Source organism: Lissotriton helveticus, chromosome 10 (genome assembly GCF_964261635.1).
Source record: "Lissotriton helveticus chromosome 10, aLisHel1.1, whole genome shotgun sequence".
Lineage (NCBI taxonomy): Eukaryota > Metazoa > Chordata > Amphibia > Caudata > Salamandridae > Lissotriton > Lissotriton helveticus.
In genome coordinates, this window is record NC_136071.1 from 857162229 (window position 1) to 857183891 (window position 21663).

Sequence of the window (21663 nt, forward strand, 5' to 3'; positions counted from 1 at the left end):
TCAGATAGAGTCACTGGAATGAAACAACCAAAAACAGGCTTCTAGGTTTGGTTATTCACTTTAAGACACAATTGAGCAAGAACTTACCAGCTTCAACATCTAATAGATCGTGACCAAACTGAACAGCTGTGTCCAAATAAAACACAATACCATTATTATGTCAGAAGTCTTTTCAATAAAAAAAGAACTTTAATCATCACAAAAGAAGTTACAATTAGAAAAATATTGAAAGAATCAAAATACTTTCTATGGGTTCTAGGGGAATAGTAGCGGTCTATACCTTCCCGTATCGATAGGAACATGAGACTCTCAAATAAATGAAGAGTTAGAGGAATACATTAACAAAGCTCAATACAATTTTGGATATGAAAACAACCCAAAAGTACATCTTTGGCTTCAGAACAGCTGTGGATGAATGCCGCTGTTGTTTACATTATGGCAAGGCAATGGCAGTTAAGAATTCTAGAGGCCTACTAAAATCCCAGGCAAAACTCTTTATCTAACCTATCCAAACACTACTCTAATATATGTGGGTTAGACCGAAATTCATCAGATCTTCTGCAGCTTGCTTAGATTCTCGAGACAGGTAAGGTGCAGCCAGCATATGTTGACCTAAAGTAAACAAGACATGGTAAGTCTATTCAAAATACTTTCCCAGAAGCATTTAACACTTCAGCTAATTTGCAGCTATGTACCAGGCTTGTTCCAATTGCTTTGTGTTTCAACAAAAACCTGTAGCATTTTAATTTCTTACAACTTTGTTTTTTTTACTATTTCTGTTCGAACCTTGGGTTAGCATATTTGTTTAAAAGTATGGCATAGGCTAATGGACAATGTGAATAACCTTAACTTAGCTAAAATAAATGCTTATACTCAGCGATTACCCCTCAAATCCATTCTACAGTAGAGCTAGGTCTGGTTCTTAAAATATCTTATTTACTCTCCAGAATGTCTTATATACCCTCCATCATGAAAGGTCCCTTACACTAAATTTCTAAATGGCTTTCCAACTTTTCCAAAAGGATGGGAGCTACCCAATACAACAACTGATGGAGACACACGGATATTTCATATTCAGAAAAGCATTTGCTCTTTTGTTGTCAAGCAAGCTCTGTACTATAAATTCATTAGGATAAATACCCAAGTTGCTAAAATAATGTTCATTTTGGCATTAATGAACTAAACCACTGAAGTGTTTGATCTCCAATGTTAACACCTATTGTTTCCATTTCCTCCATTCTGCCATCACGAACCCTGATAAATGAAAGGCCTACAATGCTAAAGGCCCACAAGTATGTTGATCATGATAATCTGTCGAGTTCTACATAGTTAACTCACAGTCTGACAGCAAGGGACCATTCATCAGCACAATGAGCATCACTGGCCTGCAGTGAATTGCTTTTAACATTAGGCTGGTTGTAAAATGCAAGCAACAAGTTTTCACTCCCACGACAACTCATGACGTTGAGAATGAACTGCTACTTAACCATAACCATTTAGTGTAATAACATAGGAGTTGGCAGATGGCATTGCTGTAGATAGCAAAAAATGTTGCAGTAGTCTTTAATAGGACAATCCTACCTAGCAAGAAAAATAAGTAATTTCCCACCTGTAGATATTACTTTTTATTTTGGTAATGAACACATCCATGTTTGTTATTTGTTTGCGAGAACTGAGGGTCACTACCTTGGCAAGATCTATCCAGCTACTGGATACACTGAAAGGCTATGCCTAAATCTTACAAGCGTTGAATTTACACCTTAAAAGTGGGCCAAAGCCATTAGTGAGGTCAATCATGTGTTAAAAGCTTAGTCTGTGTGTTTTATGATGGAAAGAGTACTAACATACATTTGCACCTCATGTTCCATTGCCATAAATGATATCCTAATTACAACTACTATATTAAATTAAACAAAGGCTAAAACAATAACAGACTGAGTCAGGGAGTAACTCTATAATAGTTGGCGAGTGAGTTGTATTGAGAGGCTTATTGATGCCAAGAAGATCTTGTTCAAGTTCAGATGTGGCACTGTGGAACAATGAGCATTCAAGACCCTAGCAATAGGTCTTTGTTTACTGGCAGAAAATGTGGAAACATTTTACATCAGAATTGCTTTAAAGGGTAGCATACTGCAGGGTGATGGTAATTAAACCCTTCTGAATGAAGAGTAATTGATTCACAACTGTTGAGTAGCCAGAGATATGGTTTGGGTTATTTCTGTATCCAAAATAATATTGAAATTGGTTGTTTTACTATGACATACTGTGGCATGGACTAGATGATGGCTATTGGGCTACCACTTCAGAAACTGGTTGGGGTTTGAATAGAATGTTTTTGGGTGCTCGACTGAATCTGAATTTTAGAGCATGAACTAATATGGGAGGTTCTGGAACTGGGTAAACTTGAAATTGGTTAGCATGTGATATTTATTAGGGATTTGCAGTCCTTTGGTGGAGTTGAAACTGTAAAACTCTCCTCCAGGAGGAATATGGTCTACTTAAATTCAAAACCATATAAATAAGCATAGGCAATCCAAATGATAATTAGGATAGACCCTCTGTTCTTTTTTATTTGGTGCCCGATCCTGCCATTTAACCTCATCACAATCCTTCATACTGTGGCATGGACTAGATGATGGCTATTGGGCTACCACTTCAGAAACTGGTTGGGGTTTGAATAGAATGTTTTTGGGTGCTCGACTGAATCTGAATTTTAGAGCATGAACTAATATGGGAGGTTCTGGAACTGGGTAAACTTGAAATTGGTTAGCATGTGATATTTATTAGGGATTTGCAGTCCTTTGGTGGAGTTGAAACTGTAAAACTCTCCTCCAGGAGGAATATGGTCTACTTAAATTCAAAACCATATAAATAAGCATAGGCAATCCAAATGATAATTAGGATAGACCCTCTGTTCTTTTTTATTTGGTGCCCGATCCTGCCATTTAACCTCATCACAATCCTTCAGAACAAGTTCTGTGTAGAAAATAAGGCAACTCAAAGGATAAGTTAGTGTTCTTTGGTGTGCCCAGGAAGAATCCAACTTGTAGTTACCGGTTGAGGGGCTACTAGGAAGATTGCAGATGTATGTAAGAATGGACGCCTAGAAAGCACTATACAACGTCTAAAGCCCCATTTAACCAAATGATATGGGAAGCAGAATGAAGACAATTCTGTAAGTTACCTTCACTCTAACATGCAAAAGGCTTATCTTTCTCCATTCTGTTTCATACGCTCATCCTGTCCAAGCAATTTGCAACAACCTACATTATTGACAAAATGTAAACAAACCATTTGCATTTACCTGGTAAGAGAAAATCCCATCTTCAATAGGGAAAAAATCTACCTAAATTGAATGCCCTATTCCAAGGCTATAACCCCCATTCAATCAATCAGCTATTAGAAACTGTACTAAGAGCAAACCTTCAGGCACTCCAATTGTTCACCAAATAGCTGTTAGAATATTTTTCTGAGTGGCAACACAAGCAGCACAGACCAGTTTTCGTGCTTACAGTGCATGTCCACTACAAACATTTGGTCATCAAGACATTAACCAAATCAATTTTGGCTTGATTGCAATTCTATGATTGGTCTCTTTCATAGCCTGCTATATTGTTAGCTACATAATCTCATGGAACTATAACTTTATAATAACTTTCAGGGCACAGTGCCTGCTTTTTTTTAATGTATTCTATAAATAGATGTAATAGGTATGCTCAGGCATGTATTTCTCTCACTGTGCCATAGAATCAAGCAATCCTACTAATGATGCCTATACATGTTGAAACTTGTCTGTCCTTGCCTGTCTGGAGCAGACCTGGTGTAGCAGTTTGGGACGGACTATTAATATTGGAGAAAGACTAAGGTAGATTTATATACGGCTGGTCTCTGTCTAGAGGGCATAGTGGGCAAAAAACAAATTAACTAGAATGTGGCCCAAGTAATACCAGCAGACAAGATTAATTCACGCATTCCACCCATCATCTTTTTGCTTTCCTCGTGTGCACAAATGCTTAGATTTACAAAGTGTTAATCATATTGGTCTGAAACAAGCCTTTCCTGTACTGCGGTCACATTTAAATAGTTCTAGGCCTATGTACTTTGTTTCATCTGAAATAATTTGCCCTTTTTAAAAGGCTAGGGCTACAGTTCCCATCTTCCTGCATCTAAAAGTCTAATATAATTATTCTCGATCCAGAAGGGATGTGCATTCTTGCAACTCAACTAAACTAATCCATGATGTTAAAAAGTAATCCAGTGTTGGTAGCCGACTAAACCAATTGAAAGGACCTTGGAAGTACTTGCTTGACTTGATACAGAGGTTTGACCATCAGTTTAGAGAAGGGTAATGATAGGAAAGAAGATGAAGTGGGAACAAAAAAAGATGAGATATTGTGGTTGTTTGCCAAATATCACGAGATGTCAGTGGGAGTATGACAGGGTGGGTCGGAAAAGTCATCCTAGATTTACTGGTTAATCTTGGGAGTGGGAATAAAAGGTGTACTGTGTGGTAAGATTGCAAACAGCTGCAAATAAGCGCAGCAGATCAAGGAGGGCACGGCCCTGTGGTCTACAATTGAACATGGGTTAGTTTGCCCATAGCGTTGTCGGTGAACCATTAAGAGGAGAGATGCCCGAATGGAGAGGTGGAGGGTGTCTTGATTGGTCTAGGAGCACAATCAATCTTATATGTTGAACATGGGCGGCAGATGGGGGAGGTTATGACGGTCTAGGAATACCTGCTGCTTGACTGCATGACTATCCTCTTTATAATTCTTTTCAAAAAAGGCAATTTGGCTTCTGCTTTGAAACTGGAGGGAATGTTTGGACCAGGATGATTTTATAAAAATAGAGATTTGCCTAATAATCATTCAAGAGAGTTGAGGATGCACTGTGAGTTAAAGCAGTTGTGGAGTAGGTTCAATGGCCACAAGGAGGCAAAATAGCCTAGCCTGCACCTAAAATACATCAAAAATGTATGTATAAGTAGTAGGTATATTGCGGGGGCCTCCACACATTAGTTTACAAATAAGGGGAGCTATTATCATATGCAGTGTTGGATGAAAACAGCTGCATATGTCACTTTTCTAAATAGAAAAACCAAAGATATTCTAGCAGAGTTCAATTTTAAAAGCTCTATGTAAGAAGTAAAAACGTTATCTATACATTGAAATGTACATTCACAGGTGCCAGAAGTCTGTAAATGTGTGCATATAGATAAGTTTTCTTTCTAACATTGGTGCCAATGTCAATTAGCACACGTTCCAATCAGCCCAAAAAAGTATTCGTCTTACAGTGAAACACCCTTCATACCTAGTGCCCCTATTTAACAGATTAACTTGACATTTCTGAAGAGTATTTCACATTGGCTGAGTAATTTGCGCAGACTCCTTGTGCTGTTTGAGAAAGATTAAATTTGATAAACCCAAAAAGGTGACATTTTTCCTTTCGGCTGGCTCTGCAGATTACAGTAACAGACATCCTGTACAAACATTTCCGATAAGAAAGTATGGAGCATTATTTGCCTTCCCACTGAGTGAGCATGGCACCTGAATTGTCCCACCTTAAACTGCATGTGCTAGTTTTGGACTGAAAGTTTTTCGGCGCAACTTAGCTGCATTACACTGTACTTTTTCAGTGTACCACCCCACTGGGTGCCATTTCAAAGCTTATTAGCATGAGTAATGCGAGGTCCATAAAAATGACCTGCCAGGGAGCAGTGGACCCTTAGCAGTCTGTGACAGTCACCTCTGAGGTAAGGGGCAAAGACTGTATAAAATGACCAACACATAATTTTTGGGAAAACTCATCAATGTTATGATGCACTTTTAGGACTGTTGTGGGCACTGCCTCTTCTCCTGCTCCGTTTGCAGTTGTGGTCCCTCTTTACAGGAAGAATTGGATACATTAATAGAATTATAGTCAAGGACTAGGAGGGAACTAGAACTTACCTCCATTTTGTGTTGGGGTTGAGAGATGGGCGATGCTGCTGTCTTTACTCTCCTTAGTCCCAACAACGCATCTGCAGCCTCAGTGAGTGAGTGACTGACTCCCTATGGGTTGCGTCCTAAGATTGAATCCGCTCACTGCGGATTGAAGAGCAAGTCAGATCATGTGACTCGCTTCTCCCTACTTCGCATGAAACTCTATATGACATCCAGCCCAAGCAGCCAGGTAACGGGTATTTTCAGCCACAGGATTCCTTACTGTATTTCCCCTAAGACAGTGACTTCTCAACTCCTGGAGAAAAGCTATGGACCTAGGACTGGGTTCTGTGGTTATCCCTAAAGCAAAGACACATCGGCTCTAGGGATGAACCCCACAGACAACTATAGTGGGTTCTGTGGTTATTTCTAGGGTTGCTCCATTTCTGGGTGAACCCCATCAACCTACTACTGGTGTTGGAGTGGTAGCCCTTTTCTTCAACAAACACTCCCCCAGCTGAATCACCATGGCTAGGTAACAACCTTTGGGTTGAATTTATAAACAACAAAATGAGGCAAACAAAGAATAATCATCAAATTTCATTCTATCCTACTTTATATCATCCACAGTTCCATGCTATACCGCCCTCTCTTTACCCAGGTAAGTACTTCCTTGTGCAGCTGCCCCTATTCAAACACTCTATGCATCAGTCCATACTTGTTCAACCTACCCCTCCCTCAAACCCTACGCCATACACCAACTTGTTCCCACATAGAACAAACGACAATAAACACTAACAACTATGCACCCGAAGGGTGCCTAAGAAACCCTTGCAAATCCGAGAGTTAGAAGAGATTGTCAGGTGCATTAAGGGCTGCAAAGATTCTGCATATAGCGTGGCTACTTAAGTGACGATCCAGAAAGCTCTTTGGGGGCTCACAAGGGACCAGATAGGTCTATATAAAAACCAATGCAATACCGGCCTGTAAAGAGGTATCACCTGCGCAACACGGCACGACCCAGATCGTGCTGCTCCTTTCAAATGAACAAGCAAACCAGTGTGTGATCAGAGGCAGAATTTTCTTGTATGCCCTGTTTGTAGGATTTAAGACTCAAGTAAAACTCTGATGGTTAATGTAATTGCTATGTACTAAACCTGGAGGTTACAGGTTTTAAACCACAGTACGCTTACTCAGCCTTTCATCCCTCAGACACTGCTAAAATTGATATTCAATACTTAGAATCGCACTGATAGATATTAAGAGCCTCAATATAACCATTTAAAGTGGCAATGTTGATCATCCGCAGATCACTATGGCCCGCAAGAGATTTGCACAGCTCCTCAAAACATCCAAGAAACCTGTGACTTTTAAATGCAAGACGCTGCCGTAGGGGGCCAGTGATTTTCGCATGTGCACATTCATGCATTAGCAATAAACTAATATTAGCTAAGGACTACCTTGTTAGTTCTGTGTTGCCATTCACTTTCTTGCTTCTTTTAGACCTCCCTCTGTCACCATCTCAAGGTTTTACTGTATCTTTTTTTTCTCTATTGCATGTAACATTAAGAAAAGGACAGAGGAAAAGAAAATGCCACTAAAGTTGAACTCTAATGTATATAAATTAAGAACAGGAAAAAATAGTACCACTGAATATCTATTGTGACACATTTTTAAATAGCTAACCACCAGAAATGTGTTGAGGGGTTAATATTTAACATTTTGCAATTGTGCAAAAAGAACAGACATCCCCTTTACTAAAGAGTAAGCTACTCCTAATGTGCCTGTTTACTTGCGAGAGTGGAATGTTCTTTTTAGGGAAATGCTGTGTTTGGCTACCATGAAAGTGTAGGTGACACTCGCCATTATGACAGATCTCTGAAGTACAGAGATCCTGCCAAGGTATGTGAACTGGCATGTTGCAGTTGGCTTTTTTTTAATAATGTGTACAATATGTATCCTGTGCACTGCAGGCTTCACTGTACAAAGCACTAGCAGCTGGCACTGGAGTTACAACAGCAGCTCTCCAGACCAGTCTAAGGAATCGCAAAGGGCTGGCTGCAGACAGCCAGGAAGCCATCTATAATGAATTGTTTGGTGCGTTGCAGGCTCCGAGCTATAGAAACCTTTGCTAAAACTAGAACCCTTTTAAATTAGACGCAAGAGCTCTGCTTTAACCTTCTAGATGTATATGACAGGGTCTTTACAGTCTCTAAAAGACATTTCTACTGCAAAGATTGGATACACTTCTTAAAATGGTCCACAATAAAGGTCAAGTTCAGCACTAGTTATGTTCAGGCAAGGTACAACTGTGACATAAATGACTTGATACTCAAAGACTGGACTGTTCCCATGAGGAACAGGGTCAAGGCTGATGATTTGTATAAGGCGGCATGGTGAGCGAAAAACGAGAGACCACCAGTGGCTGAGATTAATTCAAGCATTCCATCCATCACTTTGTTTTTGATCCCCTTGATACTAAAAGATGCCAAACTCAAAAAAACAACTCTTTTGGAAACAGGGGACCTCTATATATCTAATGATCAAGCTATACATAAGGAAGAAAATGCATTAAATAAAGGTCTATAGCTAGTTTAAATCAAACAATTGACAGAACCTATTCTAAGTCTCTCTGTAGAAGGTAACCACTAATTCAATTAACAAAATATATATTACCTACTGGCGGTCGCCAGTAGGTAGTTATAGTTAGGATCGTTTTCCATAGGAAATCCGCAACATTCTATTGGGAATAACTTTGGCGCCGAATGAGGGATCTGCCTGTAGTTTTCCTTAACTTTGCCTCGCTGCGCTCCGCTCCTTCCCTGAAAGTTTCGGGGGGATCCGTCAAGCGGGGGCCCAGATAAAAGGGGGGTCCCAAAACGTGTTTTCCCCATGTTTATTTCCATAGGGTGGTTGGACTCACTTTTAGCCCGAACGGCTGAATGGATTTCCACCAAACTAGGCAAAATTGTAGGGACTGGTACCCCGATGTGCCTTTGCTATGTCTCAAGATATATGCTCCAGTGGTTTTTACGGAAATTAACTTTGAAAAAATATATATTGGGCTACATTGGGCTATATATATATGTTAGAGCCCAAATGTAGCCCAAAGATGGCCACCAGAGACAAAAAAAAACAAATGGAGCCCAAATATCAGCCAGATGTAGCCCAACTATAGCCCAATGACAGAATGTCCCAGAGTGTTCTAAAGAACAACTAGAACGCTAACAGTCTTACTTATGACAAAAGTATGGCACACCTGAAGTCATCTTGATGGGAATAAAGTGGTAACACTTAATACATTTAATTTGAAAAGGAACAAAATGAGGGGTTTCATTTTGCCATAGAAATTATATATATATATATATATATATATATATATATATATATATATATATATATATATATAAAACCTTCTTCCTCCCGTTACGAAGAAATTCACAGGCTACTCATGATGCTTAAGTGATTTTATTGACACGAAATCAGCAGCTCCCTACCGACGCGTTTCGCCACTAAGGCTTGGTCACGGTAAATGTGATCATTTGCAAAGTGCTATTTACATATTCAAATCATAAACATGAAAAGAGGACTTTCCTCAGTCATTCCGGACTACTTGGTAGTCTCCATCTTGGAATGGTCAAAATTCAACAACATAGGTATAGCCACATTATGCCCTAAAAATAATAATTATAGCACTATATTGGCTCATAATTTCAATCCATTCATGAATTAAACTTACTTAATGTCGCCCAAGTGGGCAGTCATATACAACTAATATACAATGTATAATGAAATAAACAGCAAATTATGTGGAAAACATTTTCAACATAAATCTTGCCCATGTGGGCGTATTTGAGCTGCAATAGTTACTAATCAAATTCATTCCTGAATTTCATAAATCTTGCCCAAGTGGGCTGTTTGCTCGTGGCTGTCCTTGTTCCAAAAAACGTTATATAAGTCCTCCAGATCTTATTACATGTTCCTGTATGAGAAAAAAATGTATCTTTTAAAATCCAATATACCTATCATATTTACATATTAAAAATTTGAAAGAGATGTCAAAACCGGTTACATTTCACAATTCATCCTAGGTGGACTGCCATTTCCTCACTACAGTTCATCCCAATTGGATGTAGGGTCTCAAAATCGATAATGAACTTCGATTCTAGAATTCTCAACTGTCGCAGTCTATCACCCCCTCTTACATTCTCTTTGACTGCATCTAGTACCAAGAATTTCAGTAAATTGTCATTCTGGTTGTGGTGTGTCTTGAAATGACGAGCTACAGGGTACTGCTCGTTATTGTTCCTGATAGCTCGTTTGTGCTCCAATATCCTAATTTTTGCCCTGTGTTTGGTGCTTCCAATATAAAATTTCCCACAGGGACAGATTAAACAATACACACAGTATTCAGTATTGCAGTCAAAGTTACCCATGATGGAAAATTGCCTGGAACTGTTGGGTATTTGCACTTTTTTACAGTTGGCACTTCCTTTACAGGCCTTACACTTCATACAGCACTCAAATCCAACCCTACTCTTGGTTTCTGTTCCCTTTTTAGATGAGACCATGTGTCTGCTCAGATTATCTTTTAAAGATTTCCCCTTGCGGAAGGTAATCTGTGGATGTTCCGTTATATGTTTGCTCAAAAACTTGTCTGTGGTTAGAATTGGCCAATTTTTTGTCAGTACTTTTCTCACCATGTGTGCTTGCCCAGAATAGGTGGTGACAAATCTTACTGTCCCCTCCTCTTCATTCACATCTTTTTGTTTGGGTACCAGTAAGTCAGTTCTTGCTACTTTATCTACTCTAGCAACAGCCTGATTGATAGTTTTTGCAGAGTATCCTCTTTCTTTAAACCTATCAATCATCACATGCTTCTCATTTTCAAAATCGATGCTGTCACTATTGTTTCGTTTAGCTCTTAGCAATTCACCGAAAGGGATACTTTGAATAAGGCTATAAGGATGAGCGCTGGTAGCAAACAACAGGCTATTCCCCGCAGTTTCTTTTCTATGCAGGCTAGTAGACAGTTTGTTATTTTTGACTTCCACCTCAGTATCAAGAAAAATAACTTTCTCTCTGCTTATGTGAGAAGTCAGTTTGATGTTAATCTCGTTGTTATTGAGATTAACAATATATCTCTTGGCACTCGCTTCATCCCCCTTCCAAATGCAGAAAATATCGTCTATAAAGCGAGTCCAGAGTATCACCCTTTCCCCCTGGTCGCCTTGGCTACTGGACACCTGCTCCTCCCACCAGCCCATGATTAAATTTGCGTAGCTGGGTGCGAAGCAGGTTCCCATCGCCGTCCCTTGCATTTGCCTGTACAGTTGGTCGTTAAAGTAGAAAAAGTTGTTTGATAGACAAAATTGTGTCATTTCAATCAACATCTCACTGTGTGACAAGGTGTTGATCGATCTAGCTCTCAGGAAATGTCTGATTGCTTGGATGCCAGTTGCGTGTTTAATAGATGTGTATAAACTGGTCACATCCATGGTTATTAGCAAGTAGTCAGGTTCCCAAGCTAGATCATGGATCAAATTTAGGAAATGCATGGTGTCTCTGAGGTAAGCTGGTAAGGACATCACAAACGGTCTCAAAAAATAATCTATGTATTTAGATGTTATTTCTAATTGTGACCCCATAGATGACACAATGGGTCTACCTGGTGGAACTAATGGATCTTTATGTAGTTTTGGCAGTAGGTATAATACCGGTGTTTTCGGATATTTACATCTTAACCCCAAATATTCACCCTTTTCCAAAATGCCATTTTCATGCCAATTCAGTAACATTACATCATATGTCTCTTGAGATGTTTGTAAGTCCTCTATAGTTGCCTTACAATAACACTGTGTGTCTCCTAGCTGTTTCAGACCTTCACATAAATATTCAGTCTTTCCCCACACCACAACATTTCCTCCTTTGTCCGATTGACGAATTACAATCGAATCATCATTCTTAAGGGAATCAAGTGCCTCCCATTGAAGTCTTGACAAGTTTTATTTGGCCAGGCCTTCAGTACAATAGCGTATCTTTTTCAAATCTTTAGTGACGCTCCGTTCAAAGACATCAATTGCATCACTATGGACCATAGGTACAAATGTTGATTTGGGCTTAAAACCACTTTTGCATGGTAATGCTGTTGCCACTTCATCATTGTCTATGTTAGAGACATCATTACCCATTGCGTCAACATTGTCGGTCCCTTGTATTTGTTCCATATTTATGAAATTCAGGAATGAATTTGATTAGTAACTATTGCAGCTCAAATACGCCCACATGGGCAAGATTTATGTTGAAAATGTTTTCCACATAATTTGCTGTTTATTTCATTATACATTGTATATTAGTTGTATATGACTGCCCACTTGGGCGACATTAAGTAAGTTTCATTCATGAATGGATTGAAATTATGAGCCAATATAGTGCTATAATTATTATTTTTAGGGCATAATGTGGCGATACCTATGTTGTTGAATTTTGACCATTCCAAGATGGAGACTACCAAGTAGTCCGGAATGACTGAGGAAAGTCCTCTTTTCATGTTTATGATTTGAATATGTAAATAGCACTTTGCAAATTATCACATTTACCGTGACCAAGCCTTAGTGGCGAAACGCGTCGGTAGGGAGCTGCTGATTTCGTGTCAATAAAATCACTTAAGCATCATGAGTAGCCTGTGAATTTCTTCGTAACGGGAGGAAGAAGGTTTTCTACATATCAAGGGTGGCCGGCACCCGCACAGGCTCGCCGTGACGAGAGACTAGGAGCAGCCGGGAATGGTTGTTAGTTTACGATATATATATATATATATATATATATATTCACTGGAAAAAACATAGGTTACACACCAGTTATAGTTAGGAATTAGCATTTAAAAAACCTTTGAAATTCACTGAAAAAACCATAGGTTTCACACCAGTTATAGTTAGCAGGAAATTTTACTCGCATAAAACCATTGAAATTCCCACGTTATAGTTAGTTGGACTCACTATAACTTGCACGTCTGCAATGCACTGCTGATGACGGCACATATTGCATCACTCATGCATATATTTAAATATTTAAACATTACTCGCTAATATATGTATTCACTAAGATACTTAATAAGCCAGTTAACCAATCAATTTTTTTTTAAAACACTGTCATGAGTGATGTAATATGTGACGTCATCAGCAGTGCATTGCAGACGTGCAAGTTATAGTGAGTCCAACTAACTATAACGTGGGAATTTCAATGGTTTTATGCGAGTAAAATTTCCAGCTAACTATAACTGGTGTGAAACCTATGGTTTTTTCAGTGAATATATATATATTTATATATACACATACATATACATATACACACACACTCGTAAGTCTGGAAAAATATATTTCATTTTATTACTTGTTATTGTTATAAATTCTCATTTTTTCATTGTTTTTTTTTTTTTAAAAGAGTTTGTTCATCTCACAGAATACATGTAGCAAAGTTCACATAATTAAATTAATTCCATAGGTGATAGACGTGGAGTTGATGAAGGCATTTCTGCCTTCATCAGGTGACAATCTATTGCACTAAAATTCGGTGTATGGTGACTGGATTCTTAAAGGAAACCATATTTTATATTGACAGGCAGCACAGGATGGAATAAACCTCCGTATATTGATGGACTATAGGGGCAACGATATGTTTAAAAGTTGGGGTCCATAATCATCTTACGATGGTCCATAAATGCCACTATCGAAGATCTGTATATGTAGTTAAAGGCAGGGAAGCATGGAAATGAAATAGCGCACAAAGTCAGTCATCCGGATATGGGAGTATATAAACGTGCACTGTCGAAGCTTGGAAGAATCCAAGTCTGCAGGGTTCTCCACCTTAGTCCCTAAGGTTTCTGTGTATGTATACTTGTTTAGTGCAACAGTTAATTCAACATTTTTCAATACAGTAACCCGATAAACAATTTTGTATTCATACCAATTTATGTACTGGTATTCAAATTTTGTGATTTAAAAGAATTATACACGTTTAAATCCCATCAAAGTTACAATGAAAAACCACATGCTGTGGTTTACCAAATTAATAAAACAATTCAAATAATAATTCCCAATGCATTTCGGGTTTCGTTGAACCCTTCCTCAGGGGTTTTCGTTTATTGAATTAAATCAAAAAAATCCGTGACTTGAGATGCCAGGGCGTTATTCTGTAATATACAAAATGATACAACACAATATAGCAATATGCATTTGATAGCCTTCAAAGTTTCCATGCTTATTTTTAGAATTCGCACATCCAACTTTTCATGAGTGAGTTAATACGTGAATTAAACAAATTTTCTATTGGATGAAGTGCATAAAACAGTGCTAACGGGAGCGGAGGAAAGTAGTGAAATTTATATAGGACTGAAGGGAGCTAGAACAATTAGTGAAATTTATGCGCTAAATGTGTAGTACTCATGGTAAAAAATAACGATACACCTACCAGTGAGCATGATGCATTGCTGTAATCTGTGCTAAGGACGAGCGGAGTGGTTTCATAGATGTGTCCGGATATACTCACTAAAGAAAAAGTAATGAATGCGGGAACTGGACCCACATCTATTTCTACTTCAGAATACTCAATCTGAAAGAAAACGAGGGAATGGTGTGACCCAATATTGATGAAGGCTTAGTGTTTGCCTTTCATGATAGAATTGGTTACAATGCAGTTTTCAGACAGGGTTGTGGGGACAACCCTCAGCAGGGCATTCCCTTACCAAATCAAACATTGATTACAGTTAAAATTTTGAGCACTAAAGGAGTGCAGGTCTAAACAACGGCAGTGTAGTATATGACCGTGGCCACTTTTTTAAAAAAATTATTCAATGTCTTATAGGCATGGAAAGTTGTGGACAATATATGGCACGATGTCTAATCTTGGTACAGGAGTTCATAAACAGAGCTATCGTCTTCGTGTATGTCCCATGTGGAAAAACACGTCCTTATGATATCATCGATGGTGGCATTTATAGACCATCCTAAGATGATTATGGACCCCAACATTTTAAACATATCGTTGCCCCTATAGTCCATCAATATATGGAGGTTTATTCCATCCTGTGCTGTCAATATAAACTACGGTTTCATTTAAGAATCCAGTCCACATACACCAAATCTCAGTGCAATAGACGGTCACCTGATGAAGGCAGCAATGCCGAAACGCGCATAGTCCACATCTACCGCGTTGCCTCCATCAACTCCACATCTATCGTATATTACCTATGGAATCAATTTAATTATGTGAACTTTGCTACATGTATTCTGCGAGATGAACAAACTCTTTTTTTTTTTTTAAAACAACGATAAAATGAGAATTTAAAACAATAACAAGTAAAAAATGAAATATATTTTTGAAGACTTATGAGTATATATATATATATATATATATATATATATATATATATATATATATAAAATTTTTGTTAATTGTATTAGTGGTTACTTTCTACAGAGAGACTTAGAATAGGTTCTGTCAATTGTTTGATTTAAACTAGCTATAGACCTTTATTTAATGCAAACTCAAAAAACAACTACATTATCCTATTTGAAGTCTGAATTTTTGGGATAATGGATACTACTAATAGTGGTGGTATGGGTCATCATGGGTGTGGAGGTGACAGCCTTACTAGCCCAGATCATCAGTAGGAATAAGGAACTCAGAACCTGACATGCATAAGTTATCAAAACCTTCTTTGTGTGCGTCAGGTAGTAATGCAACAGTGACAGACTGAGTCAACAGAGGAAATAAGCATCAAGAGCTGCTTTTTGAAATCTTACACAGCAAACACAAAAATGGTGTGAACTTTTTATGCCTTTCTTCAATAGAGAGAATGCTTCTTGTTTGGAGGTAAAAAATATTTTTCCAAGGATTGTCTGGTATCCAGGTTTCCTGGACAGATGCAAAGGGTACAATCAGAATTGTGCATTAAACACAAGGCGAGAACCCAGGAGGGAGAGATCCAAAGCATTAAGTACTGTTTGATCTCCTATACTATGACATCCCAGACAAAGATTCCACTGGGATATTCATTCGTGGTGTAGAAAAGAAAAAGTTGGGCCCTCTCCGGTGTGATTCCCAACACTCTCCAGTGTGGTTCACTATCCCTCCGTTGATTTAGGACAATCAAATCTATGTTTTTGATAGATTATTAAAGTGGATGTGAATGGATCACAACATTCCTGCAGGGGAAGGCTGACACTGTTCATCTAATGCCACTAAGAAAAGGCAGTCAGGCACAAAGGAAGTGGGTACGACAGAAACAAGTTAATTTTGAGCAGCAATAAGATCAATTACTTACGGCAAAAAACATTTTTCCATGAATATGACAAAATTGTGCTGAAAAGACGACGCTGTGATAACTTTTTCCCCAGGAATCTATCATGTTGTGCAAATCACATAGTCAAAGTGGGCTTTTAAAATCTATAGTATCTCTATTTGGGGGAAGAGTTAATATTTTAAATAGAACGATCATCACTCTTTGATGACAGGTGCAAGTCTTAAATTCAAAGATAAATGCCACTAGGTCAAAAGAAAACAGAACAAGAAGTTACATTATTTCTTTTACATGGAATGGGAGAAATTAATGAACAAACGTATAGCTTTAATAACATTACAACTAATATCAACTAAAGTATGAAAAAGACACAACGGTGTACACTGACCAACATCCCATCCAAAGAGGTATGTATTCAACTCGGAATCATAGTTTCAAATGTGAAGCCGCAAAGTTTTTTTAATAAGTATCATTACAGCTCAATGGAATTTTTAATTACACTGGTTTGCCCACAACTCAAATACACAATAAAGTACCCAGATCCTTTCACTGGTAGGCGCTGTATATCTATCAGAAACATGCAATAAAATAAGCAAAGTCATGTCTCTAACCTCCACTGCTGAAAAATCATAAGTCTGAAGCCCTTGAAAACTGAAAAGGACACGCCCTCAAAAGGTGGCAACGTGAATGACAGCACGCACACCTATATGCGACAGAGTAGACACACTGCTTCTGTCAAGGCCTTAAACTTGGGCGCCCTCGGATTAGCGTGAGGGTGTTTTCCCCTTAGGGCCACTTCTATAGGTAGAAGAATGCACGTTCTGACTGATCAGTGATCGATGGAAAAGGGAACGCGTGCGACAGCCTTCTTTGCAGATCACTGAAGAATGTTTCTGTATCGAGGCGTCAAACACATGAATGTATCTTGACAGGTTACTCTTAAGAATCAAATGCACCGCAATCCACCCGAGTCAAAACGCATTAAAAAAAATATCTGATTGATAACAGGTTCCATACAACTGCCCACGTATTTACACCGGAATACTTGACTGAGCTGGCGTGGCTGAACCTGAAAACTAACGATCTGTTGCTACTGTGTCGCGATAGAAAAGTGTTTACCCGAAACTCGTTCGCTTCTAAAAGAGCACAGACTGCAAAGTTATAGAAATAAGCAATAAATAAAAAAAATATGAAAAAGCAATATGCAGCGTTACGAAGGTAGGACGTAGTGCCGCAAGAATATTTAATTTAATTAGGGTAACATAAAAGAGGGAGGGCAAGGTAAGAAGCCTGATATGGATATTACACCCGCACCAAAGTGCCCTCTATAGCGCAGGTGCTGAATGACAGCTTAAATGCAAGAGGGAGGAGCAAAATTCTTACCCGTTGCAAGGCTGCCATGCTTGCAGTAACTGCTGAGCAAACTACAGGACCTTCTGATTAGAGCAGCCATGGTTTCTTCCTGGTGACCTCCGATTTACGAGCCTATCCTCAGACTCTCCTATCACAAGCGAAGGAGGGTGAAACACAATATTAAGTGGCGTGTAGAGTATCCAACCAAGTATCTCCTAACCGAAATAGCACCCAATAAGCGTCTACGTTCGTATCTGCGCCCGGTGAATGGTGAAGGGTTGAAGCAAGTCCCGGCCTTTTCTTGGCGGAGATAGGTCGTAATTAGTACGGCTCCCGCCTTACTAGATCCCCGCCCTCTACCGCAGCATGCATGTTACTTATAAGTTATCGAGCAAGCATCTGTGCTAGCGGCATATAGGGTGGCTATGTTGGTAAAGCTGGTTACCGTAAACACTTCTGGTGGGCGAGAGAATTGTCGTAGGACACTTTAAAAAAATGAGAAAAATAAGTATGAGATAATTTAAAGTGTGTAGCAATTTAAACATATGTTTTCATATTAGACAATTAAAACAAAATACAGGTTTTTTTCTGGATATATGCGTGTTTTTGGGAGACGAGGCGCCTATAAATGACCCGCGTCTTTGAGTGGAATGTAGAAACGCCTGTAGTGCAAACTTCCACCGAGTCTGCAGCAGTTCAGCAAGACACCCATGTTAGAACGGGAATTCACGATGAAATCTACAACTTATACAACAGGACAAAACAACAGTTTTTACAATGTGTTTTTTTACACAGATAGATATCGACACCAGTTGTTTTCTTAATGTAAAATAAAATAACTTAGATTTGAAAAAATTATAATTTTTAGAGACTATCTTTTAATATAATATGTTCTAATAATTTACATAAAAGCAGGTAGTAGCTACTTTTTCGAATGTGCCACCAATAACTGGCTTAGAAAGAATACTTTTCATAGATATTAATTTTTATTTAATAGTTGAAAGCACTTTACATAGAACAGCGGTAACTCAGAGGTCTAAAAGTAAATGGGGTCACCGCCTGGCATGGTAGCAAATATTGGGTAGTGAATATATAACAGTTCCGTACAATGGATCAAAATTCAGGACAAAATGTACGTTTTACAGACACATCAGAGGAGGTTGCGCAATCGTATATGAGTAAGTAAATAGACAATCACTAAAGTACAAGTAAAAATAAGTTTATATTAGGTTAGACAATTGTGCACTTCATGGTTTGTCAGTATGCGTGCAGCTTTAAGCAAATGTGCAGGTCTTTTTGTGGTAACAAAACCGCCCCCACCTTTCCAGCTTCCAGAGAAAACGACTGATGTCCGGTCCGGCCAGTCTGGCCTTGCTACCACCCTCCAATGCCCCCCCCCCATCTTCACATAGACCCTCTCTCGTGTGTATTTAATTTCTTCTATAGTGCTACGCATCCCAAGTATGTGGGGCAGAGTGTTGGAGTGTGTTACAACAAACACATATTATATAGAGACAATCACTCATATAAATGTGAAAGTCAATGTATTTATAAATGTTGTTTAAGATAATGGGGCTTACAATATGTAATCATACTTTCATCCATCATTCAGTCTTTCACCATTCATTCTGTCCTTCCATCTGTGTGCCCATCCATGTCCATATCCAACCATTTACAAACCTATCCATTACGTATCCTTCCATCCATCATTTCACACATCCATCCCTCAATCCACCCTTTTATTCATCCATTATCCATCCATACACCATTTCACCCTATCCATCCGTACACTCATCCATCTACTCCTCCACCCATCCATCCATTCAGTCATGCATCCAGCCATTTACCTATCCAGCCATCCATTCACTTATTCAACCATCCATCCAGTCACTCATCCTTCCACCCATTTACCCGTTCAGTCATCCATTTACGCATCCCCCTTTCTCTTTCAATTCCCTTTTCACTTAGCCATCCGTCCTTCCATTCACCCACCCATCCATCTACTCATCAACTCATTAATCCATCCATTGAACCTATCATTCATCCATCATTTCACTCATCCATCCATCCATCCTTTCTCTCATCCATCCACCATTTCACTCCTTCACTCATCTATCCATCCTTTTGTCCATCTACCCACCCTTTCACTCACTCATCCAGCCTTACATCCACCCTTTCACTCATCCGTCCATCCATTCACCCTTTCACTTTCAATTCATCAATACACCCTTTCACTTATCAATTTATCAATCCAGCGATCATTTCACTCATCAATCCACCCATTCACTCACCCATCAACCACCCTTTCACTTATCCATCCTTCATTTTACTCATCTATCCAGCCATCCATCCACCCATTCACTTACTTACTCACTCACCTTTTCACATTAATTATGAGACCCATCAAGAACTCCACTGTGATCGTGGGGGTAGGGCGGGCCGGAAAAACAAGCGTGGAGTCTGTATAAGGTGCGCAATGGCTGTGGCTTTTTATTACAGTTAGCACAGTTAACAGACCAGGGTACAGTGAAGAAACACAAGAAAATGGCTCCAACGGATAGGCGTCTTCGTCCTGTGAAGGTCCTGGAACGTCCTCGTCTCCGTAGCGTTGTCCCGGGGTAATCCTCGAAGGTCAGGGGGGAAACAGAAAACAAGAAGGAGCCGTCAGTCCTGCTGGACCATGTAAGCGAAGTACCGCTACCGAAACCCAGGAGGTGAGGGGATTTGAAAACGATTGTGAGGAGGGTAGGGTATTGGACAGCAGTATGGGGCGGAAGAGAGAGAGTTATCTACGTCAGGAGGTACGGCTGTGAGGGGTTGCGGTAGGGAAGGAGGGCTAATGGCAGAACGTGGAGGAAAAGGGAAGTGATACTCCAAGGGTGTGCTATACAATATTTTATAGTGCACAGTGCATGAACCGCTGGTGACAAGTTATATTTACAGTGCACCTAATGTGCTCAGTGGTTACTCTCAGGGGGTGGGTACTCACCGACTCCGCCGCAACTCTCCAGTGAGTTGCGGCCGCTCCCCAGCCACCTCCTGTGGTCTCCACCAGTCCTCGCTCCACTCGTCTTCTTCTTCTCCGGTCTCCGCCTCTGGTTCCGCTTCGGTTCGACTCTCCTGCCACGAGTTCTCTTCTCCGACGGTGTTCCTCCCACGGAGTTCGGCTTTTCCGGCTTCCAGGTCCTGGTGAAGGGAGGGACTTCCGGGTAAACCGGGTGTCCTTCCAGTTCGTCCTCGGAGGGGATTGGTTCCTGGAATGAGAGAGGACAGAGGGGTGGAGTCCGGGTCGCTAGGGACGCTTCCTGGTCCGTGCTTGAGCGGCGGAACAACCCAGTATGGTGCCGATACCCGGAGTCAGGTGAGGATACCAGGTTACATCCACCCTCGCTGTAGTAACTAAAGCAAAGGGGGGGGGAGTGGGGCAGGGTTCACTATGCCCCTGCACATAGGAAATCTGAAAAAGAGGAAGGCATGAGTCATGCATGATGCACAGTGCCTGGACGTGGGGCGACTGTGACATGGTATTGTTTCCAGAGCTGTAAGTGGGATGAAAAATCTAAGGGGGTCTCTCCAAAAGGGTGTTCGATGTAATAAAATGCGTGGCTTAAAACACATAAACTAAAAATCTGTGCTTAATATAATGTGCCGCCCAACTGGTATTTTTGTTGCTTCTGTCATTGCATCCAGATATATAATACAACAAGTAACGTTACACGTAGAACAAGTAACGTTATCCCTATGACAAGCCAGAACTATTGGCTTAGTCAATGGTTGTTAGTTGCATAAAATAAAAAAGCAGCAACCATGACTGCTATACTATAACTATAATCCTTTTCTGTGAACTTCTTTCACCGCCTTCCTTTGGTCAACTGGATTCTCACCTAGGCGTTTTTGCACTTCCATGTGACAAACAGAACAAAGTTTGTTGACTGTGCTCAGACGTAACGTATCCAACTTTGAAAAGTTTGTAGCGTGCCATGGAGGTCTCACCTCGTCGTCCTGGAGGTGTTAATGTGAAACAGTGAACTAATGCGTCCCTTAAAGATTTAAGGGGCGACCCTCTGGGCGCAGCTTCTAACTCGC

The 21663-nt window shown here is 39.7% G+C and overlaps 1 protein-coding gene across 1 annotated transcript in view; it reads right to left on the reverse strand.

The window, feature by feature from the left end:
• Nucleotides 1-17763, reverse strand: part of HIBADH (3-hydroxyisobutyrate dehydrogenase) — a 523510-nt gene extending 505747 nt beyond the window's left edge. Inside the window, exon 1 of the mRNA XM_078663482.1 lies at nucleotides 17608-17763. Within this exon, the coding sequence (XP_078519608.1) occupies nucleotides 17608-17677 (70 nt within the window). The 5' untranslated portion in view covers nucleotides 17678-17763. The remainder of the gene's footprint in view (nucleotides 1-17607) is intronic.
• Nucleotides 17764-21663: the final 3900 nt, after the last annotated feature.